The 15,398-nt window shown below is 41.2% G+C and overlaps 1 protein-coding gene across 1 annotated transcript in view; it reads right to left on the reverse strand.

Moving 5' to 3' along the window:
• DNAJC1 (DnaJ heat shock protein family (Hsp40) member C1) overlaps positions 1-15,398 on the reverse strand; it is a 141,066-nt gene that overhangs the window by 22,371 nt on the left and 103,297 nt on the right. Inside the window, exon 9 of the mRNA XM_056519272.1 lies at positions 1,203-1,322. Within this exon, the coding sequence (XP_056375247.1) occupies positions 1,203-1,322 (120 nt within the window). The remainder of the gene's footprint in view (positions 1-1,202; positions 1,323-15,398) is intronic.

Genomic DNA, 15,398 nt, shown 5'->3' on the forward strand with positions numbered 1-15,398 from the left:
CAACGATCTACATTTATCACCATAATAGGAAGCATCTGAACTAGAAATATAGGGGGAGATTTATCAAAACCTGTCCAGAGGAAAAGTTGCTGAGTTGCCCATAGCAACCAATCAGATCCCTTCTTTCATTTTTCAGAGGCCTTTTCAAAAATGAAAGAAGCGATCTGATTGGTTGCTATGGGCAACTCAGCAACTTTTCCTCTGGACAGGTTTTGATAAATCTCCCCCTATAGTCTTCAAATTTATCTGTATACATACGTGGGTGGTGAGAACAGGACCCACAAGCTTTCTCTATCAATGGGTGGGATAAGCTGGACACACAAGCTTTCTCTGAGTTGGTGAGGGAAGCGGTACTCACACTCTCTCTATGAGTGGGAGGGAAAAGCAGGACTCACCGGCATTATTTTATGCTGTAATGCTATGTACAACACCTGGTTGAGAGTGGCCCTGATTGTAGGCACTGTTAAGAATCTTAGCGGTGGGTCCTTTTGACCTAACCATTGGTGGCAAATTTTATCAACACGGTGTGATCAGAACACTAAAGACACACAAGGTGGCATGGATCAGGAATGTTTTGCACATTTTAGGATGCTGTAAATTAAAATGACATATTATGGGAGCGGTTTTCTATGTGGTCAGAGGTTCTCAAATTTGCAGATATTATTCATGTGCATTAGCACCAACATTTTTGATAGGATTGTATTGTGTAATCAATAAGGAGCAAAACAAGTGTTATTTCTGTGAAGCAAAATAAAGAAAAATGTGATAATCAGTGTTTTCAAGTAACACAGACATTGCAATAATAGTTTACTATATTCATGAAATTGTTAATGTTTTTCCTAGAGTTTATGATTCAAAAAGTAAGGTTTTATGGAAAATATATTTAAATGAGAAGTTGAAGAAGGAACTGTAGTCAGTCAGTTCCCCTACAGTCTGCGAGGGGTTACTGCTTTCCTGTGATTGGGTTACAGTAGCCTAAATCTTGGAGCAGTGAGATCCCCTGTCCAGCTGATCAGTTACAGCTGTTAATTGTAGAGTCATGGACGGGCACACATCTGCTTCTTGCTGCAATTACAGGACCTAAAAAGGATTGTGGTAACTTTGAAAAGATAGTGTTTGCTTCACTCGTGGCCGTCTCATGCCCTGCCTGTCTTGTTTGGTTTGTCACTTATACAGCGCATTGCAAACTGAAGTCAACTCACATCTGCCACTGATCGACCCAATTCGTGTGCAATCTTCTCCCACCGGCCTGGGGTCCCTCCTGGGAACTTTACCATGTTTCTTGCAAGCTGGCTCAGGTCCTCTTCTGACCATTCAAGGGCCTAAAAGAAAAAGACAATTTAGTAGAAATGCGCTCGTAGAATAAGGGAGATTGATAAATAGCATTACATTTTGTGACTACCCTCAGGCATACAGGTAAGGGAAAGCCCTGGAGTAAAGTTCAAACATACAAGAAGGACATCTCATATCTGAAACATAAATCATAAATATTACACTTTTAGGGCCAATGCCCCAGGGATCAACTTACCTTATGTCCATTGTGGGCCCATGGTAGTTTAAGGTTGTCAAGTTTAAAGGGGTATTCCAGGGAACTATAAACAAAGCTCTGAAGCCATCACACTACCGGGATAGCTCCTGTGACCCTTGTTGTCTTCTCTGGCTGCTTGATATTCTTTGCCATCCTTCCTTCCCCTTGCCTACATCTCCCAGCAATCATTGCAGATCTGCTCTGCCAGCCCCTCTCTCCTGCTCTGAGCAGCAGAGAGAGATTCAGTGTCTGATTGGCTAAGGCTGCACACACCTCCCAGTTCTCAACACTAAAGAGAGCAAAACTCATCAGTGCAGGGCAGAAACCACATGGTCTGTGTCTCTCAGGAGGGTGGGGGCTGCTTTCAGAGAGGGATTTGGACAGAGACAGAGTAGATGGCTGGATGATGTCATTCCCTCACTTCATGCATGTAAGTGGCAACCAGAGAGGGGAAATTGCTCTATATAGCTAATGAATGATATTTAAACAATTAGGTTGATGAGAGGGAAAGGATGGGCTATGGGTTTAGCTCCATGCAGTACCCCTTTAAGATGGCATTGACAGAGGGCCTAGTGTGACTACTGTGTAAGGGCCCAACATGTTTTCAATTATTTTGTGCATGTACCGATTAGCAGAGATTACTTATCAGTTAAAGGGGTATTATAGTATTAGGTTATCTTAATCCAGGCTATCCACTAGGTGAATACTACTATATCAGTAGGGGTCCAATCACTGGGACACTCACTGATTGTTAGAATTGGGGTCAAATGTCCCCCAATTGAATGGAAGGAGAGGGGGGGGGGGGCATCAAAGTCTAAGGGACTACTAAGTGTGGTACTTGCCTATCTCACCTATGAAAGTCTGATAGTGTGTGATCAGAGTGGTGGTGTGCATGCAACCACTGTTCTATTCAAATGAGTCAAACCGCGGGGAACCCAGTGGATGGACCTCCACTAATCGAGCGCTTATTTCCTATCCTGTTATTAAGACAATACTCCTTTAGCTCTCTAGGGCTGCAATGTTTCTGCATTATCCTATTTTATTGCAATAATAAGTGGAATAATTGTCTGCAGTCCCATATTAGGCCCCGTACACAATGCATATGTCACATTTGTTATTGATAAAAAAAAAATATATATATAGTATAACAGACTATTACTGCCACCAGAATCCAGGAGAAAAAAAAAAAAAAAGTTTACTGTCATTTTTCTTTTATACATTTTTTTAAATTTGTATATGAAGACAGATGGCATCCATCTCAGGCATATGTTTAGTGTATAGTTCATCAGATTGTACTGATCATCCGTTAAACATTGTTATAGCCTATGTATAGCCACTGTTACGTTTCCATTTAACAAATATATTTATGGTTATTGGACGGCTGCATTGCCATTAAAGGGGTACTCCGGCCCCAAGACATCTTATCCCTTATCGAAAGGATATGGGATAACATGTCTGATCGCAGGGGTCTCGCCGCTAGGGACCCCCGCAATCTAGCATGCAGCACCCACCTGTAAGCATGAAGCGCTGGAGGCTCTCAAAATTTATGCCTCCAGACCACGGGGACGGAGTATCGTGACATCACGAATCCGCCCCCCGTGTGATGTCACGCCCCGCTCCCTTAATGCAAGTCTATTGGAGGGGGCATGGTGGCACACGGGGGCATGGTCCCCACGGTCGGGAGGCATAACACAGAGTCTCCAGTGCTTCCTGCAATGCTTACAGGTGGGTGCTGCATGCTAGATTGGGGGGGGGGGGGGGGTCCCCAGTGGAGGGGGAACCCCACAATAGGGGATGGATAGGGGATAAGATGTCTTGGATAGAGGATTAGATGTCTTGGATAGAGGATAAGATGTCTTGGATAGGGGATAAGATGTCTTGGGGCCGGAGTACCCCTTTAAGCTACATATCACAGACAGTTTATAGTAGTGCTTCCCAACCAGGGTGCCTCCATCTGTTGCAAAACTACAAATCCCAGCATGCCGGACAGCCAAACTGGTGCCAGAAAGTTAAACAGATTTGTAAATTACTTCTATTAAAAAATCTTAATCCTTCCAGTACTTATTAGCTGCTGAATACTACAGAGAAAATTCTTTTCTTTTTGAAACACAGTGCTGGGAGCTGGATCCTGTTCCTTTTGGCCAAGTACCTTTAAAACAATGACTACCAAGTAAAAGAACACCGGTCAAGAAAAATGTATCCAAAGCTGTCTGGGCATGCTGGGAGTTATTGTTTCGCAAAACCTGGAGGCACACTGGTTGGGAAACACTGGTTTATAGGTTTCAGGGACTCTGTATTCATATATGCATTTTATTTAATCGCGATGCTGTGCGGGCTGACAGTCACTTAATGTCCACTATACTCCTAATAGCGAAGCCCTCCAAACTCCCGCTACCTTGGGGTGGTGCTCAGCCAGACGAGGACGTAGTCACAATGCACAGAATACACGGAATAGACGGCACTCACCGTCGGTGAGTGCCGTCTATTCCTTGTCTTCTGTGCATTTTATTTAATCTTCATTAAACATGACCACCATAGATACTGGAAGATTTCTAGGCATAGACATAAGAAACCATAAGTGCAGTGTGAACAAGGTCTTAATTATTTGGTGTCATGCTGTGATTACCTTTAACGTATCGCACTACATGACTAACTAGGATCTGTGCACCGGACCAGCTCTGCTACATCTGTATTATTTATGTCCACTTTCTCTTTATTCTCGCAGCTGCGACATGATGTGGGCCCATACGTGTCTGAAGAGACAATGCGGGCAGCGATATTGAAAAGCATAACCTTTACAGATAAATACCTCATTTAATCACCTTTTCTGATAATGAACAGCCATGCATCAAGCACTTTCATTACCGAGCCATCAGCACAGAACAACAGTCAGAGGTGAGTGACCCCAGGGACTATCTCCCAAGCTACAGCAAAGCTTCTCCCTGACACTAATCCTCCCTGTCATTCTCCCACTGTGCTCCAGCGACGCTGACATCCGCCTGCCGCACTGCAAGCTTAAGCGGGCCCCGTCCTGACTTCTTTCACCGACTCCCCCTAATCAATGGTTCAGCCGTGCTCTTTTCACCATGTCCAAATGGCAGCTTCACTCATAATCAAAGAGCACTGCCCCTGTTAAAGGGCTTCCCGAAAGGCTGGACCATTTGCATTCATTTGCAAAGCAAACTACGTTTATTCACTTTGTTCTGCTATCAGCAACGTTCCCTGAAGCAGATATATTAGCATAAATGCAACCTGCCACTTAAGAGTCAGTAAATAATGGCCAATCGCGGGCAGAATTGTATCAATCATGCCGCTTTGGGCCCACGTGATCCTTTGTTCGTCCAATTTTGAAGAAAAAAACCTTTAAAATATATTCACGGTTATTGGGAGACTGTATTATCATTTAGCTACATATCACATTGACAGTTTAGAACAGGATTTCCCAACCAGTGTGCCTCCAGCTGTTGCAAAACTACAACTTTCAGCATGCCCGGACAGCCGAAGGCTGTCCGGGCATGCTGGAAGTTGTAGTTTTGCAACAGCTGGAGGCATGCTGGGAGCTGTAGTTACACTGGTTGGGAAACACTGGTTTATAGGTTTAAATGGGTACTCAAGTGGAAATTTTTTTTTTTTTCTTAAATCAACTGGTGCCAGAAAGTTAACGAGATTTGTAAAGTACTTCTATTTAAAAATCTTAACCCTTCCAGTACTTATCAGCTGCTGTATGATCTACAGGAAGTTCTTTTCTTTTTGAATTTCCTTTGTCTGACCACAGTGTTCGCTGCTGACACCTCTGTCCATATTAGGAACTGTCCAGAGCAGGAGAGGTTTGCTGTGGGGATTTGCTTCTACTCTGGACAGTTCCTAAAATGAACAGAGGTGCCAGCAGAGAGCACTGTGGTCAGACAGAAAGGAAAAAAAAATAAAAATTTCCTGTGGATTATGTTCCTGCAGCTGATAAGTACTGGAAGGATTAATATTTTATTTTTTTTAAATAGAAGAAGTCATTTACAAATCTGTTTAACTTTCCGGCACCAGTTGATGTGTTGATTTATAAAAAAATAAAAAAAATAAAGTTTTCCAGTGGAGTACCCCTTTAAGGGCTCCGTATTCATATATGCATTTTATTTAATCTTCATTAAACAATGACCACCGGGTAAGATAGCACCACTCAAGAAATATATATTCAAGGCTGTCTGGGCATGCTGGAAGTTGTAGTTTTGCAACGGCTGGAGGCATGCTGGGAGCTGTAGTTTTGCAACAGCTGGAGGCATGCTGGGAGCTGTAGTTTTGCAACAGCTGGAGTTACAATGGTTGGAAAACACTGGTTTATAGGTTTAAAGGAGTACTCCGGTGGAAAACATTTTTTTTTAAATGAACTGGTGCCAGAAAGTTAAACAGATTTGCAAATTACTTCTATTAAAACATCTTAATCCTTTTGGTACTTTTTTACTTTTTGAATTTCTTTTTTGTGTTGTCCACAGTGCTCTCTGCTGACACCTCTGTCTTGTGTCAGGAACTGTCCAGAGCAGCATAGGTTTGCTATGGGGATTTTCTCCCGTTCTGTACAGTTCCTGATACAGGCATCAGGTGTCAGCAGAGAGCACTGTGGACAACACAAAAAATAAATTAAAAAAAATAAAGATTTTCCTCAATAGCATACAGCTGCTAAAAAGTACTGAAAGGTTTAAGATTTTTAATAGAAGTAATTTACAAATCTGTTTAACTTTCTGGCACCAGTTCATTAAAAAAAAAAAAAAAAAGTTTTCCACCAGAGTACCCCTTTAAAGGGCTCTGTATTCATATATGCATTTTATTTAATCTTCATTAAACAATGACCACTAGGTAAGATAGCACCACTCTACAGATATATATTCAAGGCTGTCCGGGCATGCTGGGAGCTGTAGTTTTGCAACAGCTGGAGTGGGAAACACTGGTTTAAAGGTTTTAGGGACTCTGTATTGATATATGCATTTTATTTCATTTTAATTAAACAATGACCACAAAGTAAGAGAACACCAATAAGGAATAATGTATCCAAGGCCTGAATGACCTTGTGGTTTGGAAGTATCCAGTATTATATTTCAGTAGTATGTATCAGAGAAAAATGATTTATGAAGAGAAAAATTGTTTCATTTCTGCAGTTTATCAATATAATGATCAATGAAATAATCAAACTAATTCCAATTGGACAGTTTAGTAACACACAATGACATCAGCCAATGATCCCAGTCATATGGTTAATGGTTATCATGGGTTTCTTATACCTTACTGATACTTATATGGTGCTACCTTATGTCCACGATGGGGCTCACAATCTAATTTCTACGTCTAACACACTATACTATCAATAGGTTTGTGGGATATGGAAGATAACTGGAGACCATGGAGGAAACACATGGAAACAAAATACAAACATTGTAGAGGTTGCCCTTGGCTAGATTAAAACCCAACAAAATGACCAATGCTAATGACTGAGCCAACCTTAAAATGGAAACTGATGGTGGGTTCACCTGCACTAAACCCAATACATCTCTAATCTGGAGACACCATGGAGACCGGACCTGGCATACCCAGCATTTCTGCCTTCATCCCTTCAGGTCAGATATGCCAGCCCACTAAAGTGAATATTCATAGGACCCCTTCACCCACGTGAGTGCAAGGATGGCAGGCATATTGGTTCAGAGGGTATGGAGGCAGGAATGATACGTATGTTGTGTCCTGCCTCCATTGCGCAAAGGGTCGATGCAGTGATGAGACTACCTCTCTGCAAAGCCAGAGGATTCGTGGGAAATGAAGGCAGCATTACAGAACCTTTTTAGAGATGGATTTACATCCAATATGGAGCCAAATTCATGCCTGCCACATCAGCTAAAACAGGTAAGTACAAGGCATGTACAAGAACCTCTAAATTATTCTCTAATAGCCTATGCTGCACTATATAGGCTACAAAAAAAAAATCCCCAAGTATTTCTTCATGGCCTCAGTGAGCTTCATCCCTGCAGCTACCAGAGGTCGGGAGCATGTCTTCTTCAGGATGTACGAGCATAGTAGGAGTGATGCCATCCTATGTGTAAGCGTCCCAAAGGAAGAGGACCTCCAAGTCACTAGTGCCTGCAGACATGAAGCCCTGCAACTTATACAGTTAAAAGTGCCACTCACCTTCTAAGTGACCTAGCATGCTTCGGCTTTGTTCACATGGCAGAAAATTTGTGGAACGTCCACCCAGAAAACAGAGGTGGACATTTCACAAAAAGCAAGAGACCGCCGGTGCTAGAACCGCTCAGAAACATACTGTCTCCATAGAAGGCAATGCATTTTCAAGTGGATTCCACCGAAAGAGTGAACATGTTTATTCTTTCAGCAGACACTGAAATTGAAATTTGTGCTGTGGAATTATCTGCCACGGAAATTCCGCCATGTGCTCGGTGCAGCAGAATCACACTGAAAACAGGGACCCTGCTGCGACGGAAGTTCCGCTCGGAAATTCTGTTGTGCGAACATGGCCTTACAATTTAAAAATGCCACTCACCCACGCTGTATGGCCTCCTCAGGACAGTTGACAGGGAATCAAGGGAGCGGTTAAAACCATGAAACTGCGCCCTTAAGTACACCCCTGAAAATACGCAACAACTCTAAACCAAAATCTGCATGGGAAACATGCAAATTTTGCTGCAGATCTATGATGTGCAAATATCCACTGTGTGTTGCATTAATCAGTAGTCCTGTTGAAGCCATATTATGTATATATAATACATGAAATATACAGTATTATGTATTACTTATACTCCACTATAGTAGCATTGTTCTAAAAAAAACAAAACAATACAATGGCACACAGGGTATCTACAGATTTGTAAAGTACTTTATACTGCTTAATAAATCATTTAGATTGATAAAAAAAATTATATAACTAAAAATCAGTTGCGTGAATACAGTCTTAAAAGTATGCAGAGCTGTGAATTAGGAAACATATAAAAAACCACAAGCGCACAAAAACCTGGGGGGCACACAGTTAACTGCTGTCGCGGTAGCGTATGTGTAGACAGGCCAGAGCCCACAGCCCACTGTGATGTGCGCGACCACTAGGACGGCCCTGGTGTGAATGTTTTAATATGGAGCCAACTGTAGCTGTAATTCAGATGAATACATAAGCATTCTGCTTTGTCACTTGGAAACATGTGCGTCCAATATTACTGAAACATTGGGAAAAGAATTCATCTGTGCAGAAGTGCAATGGAGGACACCACATGGTGAGTGGACAGCTGTTGTAGCTTCACCAGCATTCAGATTCTGCATAAAAAAAAAGGGTCCAGCTCTCACATCGAATCTCCATACTGAATACTAAATGGAAGTTCAGCGGTGCCAGGCCTGCCCGAAGAATAAAAATTCATATCATGTCCCTGCTACAATTATAAGAAAATAAAACACACATAATGGACACAGTTACAGGGAGGAACATGGCTGGGACAGCGATTGGAAAATCAGCAACGTTTAATCGCCATCTGTTCAGGCCTCGCTATTACCTGTGCTCGCCTTTGTCTCCCTATGTGCGGCTCTATACAGTGGATATATTATCAGTTTATCACCTCTTTAGAGAAGTGTTTATTTCAAATTAAACATTTAGACAGATCTTTTTAACGTATTGATTCAAGAAAAAGACACTCCATGTTATAGCTGGAGTGTGACATAGAATACAAAATTTTTGTCAAAAAAAAAACACACACAAAAAAAAAATACATACATACATTAAAACCTCTCCATCACCCCTTTAAGAAGATCAGCCCCTTATCCAGACCAGATTGTGTGTGGAAGGTTTTAAGTCCATTAAACATTATGTACAATGGGCATTTCCTTTGAGAAGATAACCAGATAGAAAACCACTTTTTTGGTTGTCCTCTTAAAAAAAGTAATAATAATAATAATAATATTAACTATATATAGTTTACTAAAAATAATAAAAATATTTTTATATATATATATATATATATATATATATATATATATATATATATATAAAATATATATATATAAAATATATATATATATATATATATATATATATATATACACACACACACACACAGTAGTCCCTCAAGTAACAATATTAATCGTTTCCAGGACGACCATTGTATGTTGAGACCATAACTCTATGGAAACCTGGTAATTAGGTCTGAAGCCCCAAAATGTCATCCAAAAATAGGAAAAAGTGAGTATTAAAGGAAAATAAGTAGATAATAGATAAAGCAATTCCTTACATATAAAAGTAAGAAAGATCTGCTGGGAGCTGTAAATCACTGTAATCATTTCAGTGTTTTGCAACCAGGCTGCCTCCAGGGGTTGCAAAACTACAACTCCCAGCATGGCTGTCCGGGCATGCTGGGAGTTGTATTTTTGCAACAGCTGGAGGCACCCTCGCTGGGAAACACTAGAGGACAGGAACTTCTTCAGGGCCCTGTACAGTACACACAGTGTCCTAAAAAAGTAAAATGGAGCCACCCCCACCTGGTGTAGAAAGGAGCAGCTAACCCTGGCACAGGTAAAGACTACAGAACACGTAATAGAATACAAAGAAAAAAAGTAATACACATTCACCGCTGGGTTGCGGTCGTTCATCCTAGGAGTCCGGGGACACTGGGGAGATCGGCGTCTTCTAGGAGCGCTCGGAGGCTCCGAGCGCTCCTAGAAGACGCCGATATCCCCAGTGTCCCCGGACTCCTAGGATGAACGACCGCAACCCAGCGGTGAGTGCATATTACCTTTTTTCTTTGTATTCTATTTGATACTGCAGCTTTGTGATGTGCACCCCGCAGGTGGTCGGATAATTAAGAGACCTGGACTGCCATTAGTGAAGTACACGTGAGCATGTTTCACCGTAGCACATGAGAAGGCTTTAGACATACCTCACGAGTGCCCCCTTCCGCTTTCTTATATGTTAGTACAGAACATGTAATACCTCCCTGTACTGTAGGGGGCGCTACCAGACACTAGTCAGTGCATGCACTTAAGTAATACAGGGGTTTTACCAGTGAAATGCCCATTCTGATTGGTCAGTTCTTCCAGCCATTAACACGTGTCACAGATCTGGACTTTCTGTACATTGTATGTTGGAGTCTGGTTTCAAGTTACAATGTTCCAGAAAATACCATTGTATGTTGAAAATATTGTATGTTGAGACCATTGTAAGTAGAGGGATATATATATATATATATATATATATAACTAGTCTACAGCAAATGCAGGTGGATCCGGAAAGAGAAAAATTCCATGCTGTTTGGCGTGTGTGCAAACACTGTAAATACATGAGCTTGAAGGCCACCGATCCCGCTGCCAGTACTACAGGACATGTAGACATCTGTGTACAAGGAGCCTCGGTGCTTCATCAAGAAGTTCTCTTAAAGGAGTTCCAAGGCCACTAAATCCTTCAGATTTCAACATCTAATTCCTGTGACACACTTTGAAGGTTTTGTTCAAAGAGTATTTGATCTGGACTGTCTCACAGTTCACAATCATTAACCATTTACTCATCAGTCACCAGGAAAGGCTAAACACCAGGAAGGGTTATAACTTTTTAAGCAGCTATTATAACAATGAAGAATGGATCACTTCAGTCCTGGGAACATTAACACGGGAGATTTCATAGTAAATACTTTTTTTTTCCATGACTATGTTGCACTATGAAAGTTAGGCCACCTTTTCCATGCCACATTGAAAAACCACCAGAACGGAAAAGTTACTCGCACTATGCAAAATACTGTGATGGTGCCGTGGACAGGGTGTGGACCTCATGTGACAGAACAGTTCCAGTACCATATAAAATGATGCGCCTCTTAATATTTTGTTAGTTGGGGTACCTCACTTACAATTAACACCTTTTGAACCAATTAATAGAGACATTATTGCAGCATCCCATTCCAGTTAAAGGGAGCAATGCTGCAATGCCATATACCGCTACGGCAATGCAAAAAACAAAAACTAGACTGAACAGAATGCTAGGAGCCGGAGGCCGTGATCGTGACGTCACAGCCATGCCCCCTCCATTCATGTCTATGGGAAGGGGCGTGTCCGCCGTGATGTCACAACCACTGCCGCAGGAACCCAGCTTTTGTTTAGAACACCGGGTGCTGCGGGAGATCGCAGGGGTTCCGCCGCTGGGGCTGGACCACACATCTTATCCTCTATCCTTTGGATAGGGGATAAGATATATAGCAGCAGAGTACCCCTTTAACATTAAAGGGGTACTCCCGTGGAAAACTTTTTTTTTTTTTTTTTTTTAAATCAACTGGTGCCAGAAAGTTAAACAGATTTGTAAATTACTTCTATTAAAAAAATCTTAATCCTTCCAGTACTTATTAGCTGCTGAATACTACAGAGGAAATTCTTTTCTTTTTATAACACAGGAGCTCTCTGCTGACATCATGAACACAGCGCTCTCTGCTGACATCTCTGTCCATTTTAAGAACTGTCCAGAGTAGGAGAAAATCCCCATAGCAAAAAAATGCTGCTCTGGCAGTTCCTAAAATGGACAGAGATGTCAGCAGAGAGCACTGTGGTCATGATGTCAGCAGAGAGCTCTGTGTTCCAAAAAGAAAACCATTTCCTCTGTAGTATACAGACCCTAAAAAGTACTGGAAAAGATTTTTTAATAGAATTTACAAATCTATTTAACTTTCTGGCACCAGTTGATTTAAAAAAAATAAAGTTTTCCACGGGAGTAGCCCTTTAATAATTGGTGAGGATGCTGAGAGGAGACCCTCACGACCTAATAATGGCCTATCGTGAGCGCTTTGAGGTAGAAAGTGTAGACAGATGCTTTAACAAACTACTCTGCATAGTCTTAAAAAAGCACATTACTAGTCCTACAGAACCATCTGTTTCATTTAAGCACAGATGCATCTATGTTTTATTACTGTAGCCGAGTCATGTGATCACCAACCTGACCCACAGAAAATCAGTGTTTAATGCAGTGTTCCCAAACCAGGGTACCTCCAGATGTTACAAACCTACAACTGTAACAGCTATCTCTATGGGATAAGAATATATAGTAGCTATACACCTCCCCTCCCAGCTCTATCTGTATACTACTGCTGCAATCTTTATGGGATAAGTATATATAGTAGCTGTACACCACTTCTCTAGCTTTATCTGTTTACGGCTGCTGCTGCTGTCTCTATGGTATCTGGATATACAGTATAGTAGTTCTACACCTCCCCTAAGGCTGTGTTTTTCCCAATTTTAATGCGATTGCACAATTCATAGTAAAAATGCAAAAAAGCGCAGCCAAAAATACGATAAAAATTATGCAGACTGCAGTAAAAAAAAAAGTTATATTTGAACACAGCCAGAAGACTTTAAATCTTCATAAACAAAACCTCAATTGTGATTACAGGTCAAATCACTTGTACTATATACTACTACAGAGGAAATTCTTTTCTTTTTATAACACAGGAGCTCTCTGCTGACATCATGACCACAGTGCTCTTTGCTGACATCTCTGTCCATTTTAAGAACTGTCCAGAGTAGGAGAAAATCCCCATAGAAAACATATGCTGCTCTGGACAGTTCCTAAAATGGACAGCGATATCAGCAGAGAGCACTGTGGTCATGATCTCAGCAGAGAGCACTGTGTTCCAAAAAGAAAATAATTTGCTCTATAGTATTCAACAGCTAATAAGTACTGGAAGGATTAAGATTTACAAATCTGTTTAACTTTCTGGCACCAGTTGATTTAAAAAAAAAAAAAAATTCCCACCAGAGTACCCCTTTAAGCTGTTGCCATCTAGCCAGGTGATATGATAAATAATCAGGTGATCTTTAGGGCAACTGATGAGATTCCACCCCTTCTCTCTCAAAGTCAGATGATTCATGGGAAATGTAGGTATCATTAGCAAATCATTACAATGATGGAATTAGAATCAGTATGGCCAAAAACCTATGCCTGCTACATAAGCTAAAACAGGCAAGCACAAAATGCATGAACACAAACCTCTACATTATCAGATTTGTAAATTACTTCTATTAAAAAAATCTTAATCCTTACAGTACTTATCAACTGATATATGCTCCACAGGAAGTTTTTTTTCTTTTTGAATTTCCTTTCTGTCTGACCACAGTGCTCTCTGCTGACACCTCTGTTCATGTCAGGAACTGTCCAGAGCAGGACCAAATCCCCATAGAAAACCTCTCCTGCTCTGGACAGTTCCAGACATGGACAGAGGTGTCAGCAGAGAGCACTGTGGTCAGACAGAAAGGAAATCCAAAAAGAAAAGAACTTCCTGTGGAGAATACAGCAGCTAAGTACTGGAAGGATTAATATTTTTAAATAGAAGTGATTTACAAATCTGTTAACATTTCTGGCAACAGTTGATTTAAAAAAAATAGTTTTCCACCGGAGTACCCCTTTAAATTTACAGCATGACGTTGTGTTGAATCTGCAGATTATTGTATTGCGGCATGTGCCGCTAATATGCAGTGGATCTACCATACAGGGGCTGGAAGTATGTGGATATAAAGGAGTCGCTGCTCCTGCTCCTGCACAATTTGGTGCAAATGTATCACTGTAGAAATTCTAAAGATTTATATACAAAATTATACAATTACGTGAAGACCACTACAGACAAGTGAGGGAAATAGCAGCACTACCAGAAAGTTAGGACCTCACAGAATGACGTTATTTATGAAGAATAATTGTTCTAGAAACATCTATAAAACTGGAACTAGATTATGCACTCACTGTCACCATGAGACCTGCTGACTGATGTTCTCCATGTTAGCATGTCTGAACAGGAGCCGGCACGTTCTATATGTAAATATCCATCCTTTGAACGTCACATGTGGATTTACAACTGTTATATAAACAGCAAAACAGAAAATTAAATTTAATTGTGCAATGAAGAAAAAAAGTGAACCCTCAACAGAGGACACGCAGGAATTCGGCATAATCAGATAGTGATTGATGGAAGACAGAAGGGTGCTTGTATACGGTAAAAGACGATGTTGGAAGATCAAGGGAACAATTGATAATGTGAGCTTGACAAAAGAGCTAATCTTCTCAAAATAGGGAAAAAGAAGAGCAGGTTAGGGGGTCACTACAATGCCGAAATTAAAGGAAGATGAGTGATATGCAAAAGGCCCTTGTTTAAAGTTCTTCTAGGAATGAAAATAATGAAGCTAGACATTAGAAATCACTGCAAGACCCCAAACATAGATGAAAGGTTACAAATAAACTCCAGCAATTCTAGATTTTTTTTCTGTTTTAAAGGGGTACTCCAGCCCTAAGACATCTTATCCCCAATCTGCCCCCTCCCATAGACTTGTATTGAGGGGGTGGGGTGTGATGTCACACGGGGGCGGAGTCGTGACATCACGATACTCTGGCCCCTTAGTCATGAGGCTTCAGACTAGGAGCCTCCAGCGCTGGCGTGTAGCTCACACAGTTGGGTGCTGCCTGAGAGATTGGGGGGTCCCCAAGTGGTGGTACACCCCAGATGAGACATCTTATCCCCTATTCTTTGGATAGGGGATAAGATGTCTTAGGGCCGGAGAACCCCTTTAACTTCATTTGAGAGAGAGGAAAAAAAACAAAACATTATATGTTGCATATGAGAGAGAGATTTTGTAGAAGTCTAATTCCATCAATGGTATTGGAAAATCCAGAAAGAGTGTGTGTGTGTGTTTACACAATGCATTTGAGTCTTCAGACCTTTTTACATTTCTCACTTTTTGTTACGTTGCCGCCTTGTGCTTAACCTAACCCTCTGCACTCAATACCCAATAATGAAAGAAGCAGAAAATCTCCAAACAACAGGGCGGGATGGATAGGAGCGCTGAGACCATGTAAGAGCTTAAAAGATTTATTCCCACAATGCAA

The sequence above is a fragment of the Hyla sarda genome, chromosome 5, assembly GCF_029499605.1.
Source record: "Hyla sarda isolate aHylSar1 chromosome 5, aHylSar1.hap1, whole genome shotgun sequence".
Classification (NCBI taxonomy): Eukaryota; Metazoa; Chordata; class Amphibia; order Anura; family Hylidae; genus Hyla; species Hyla sarda.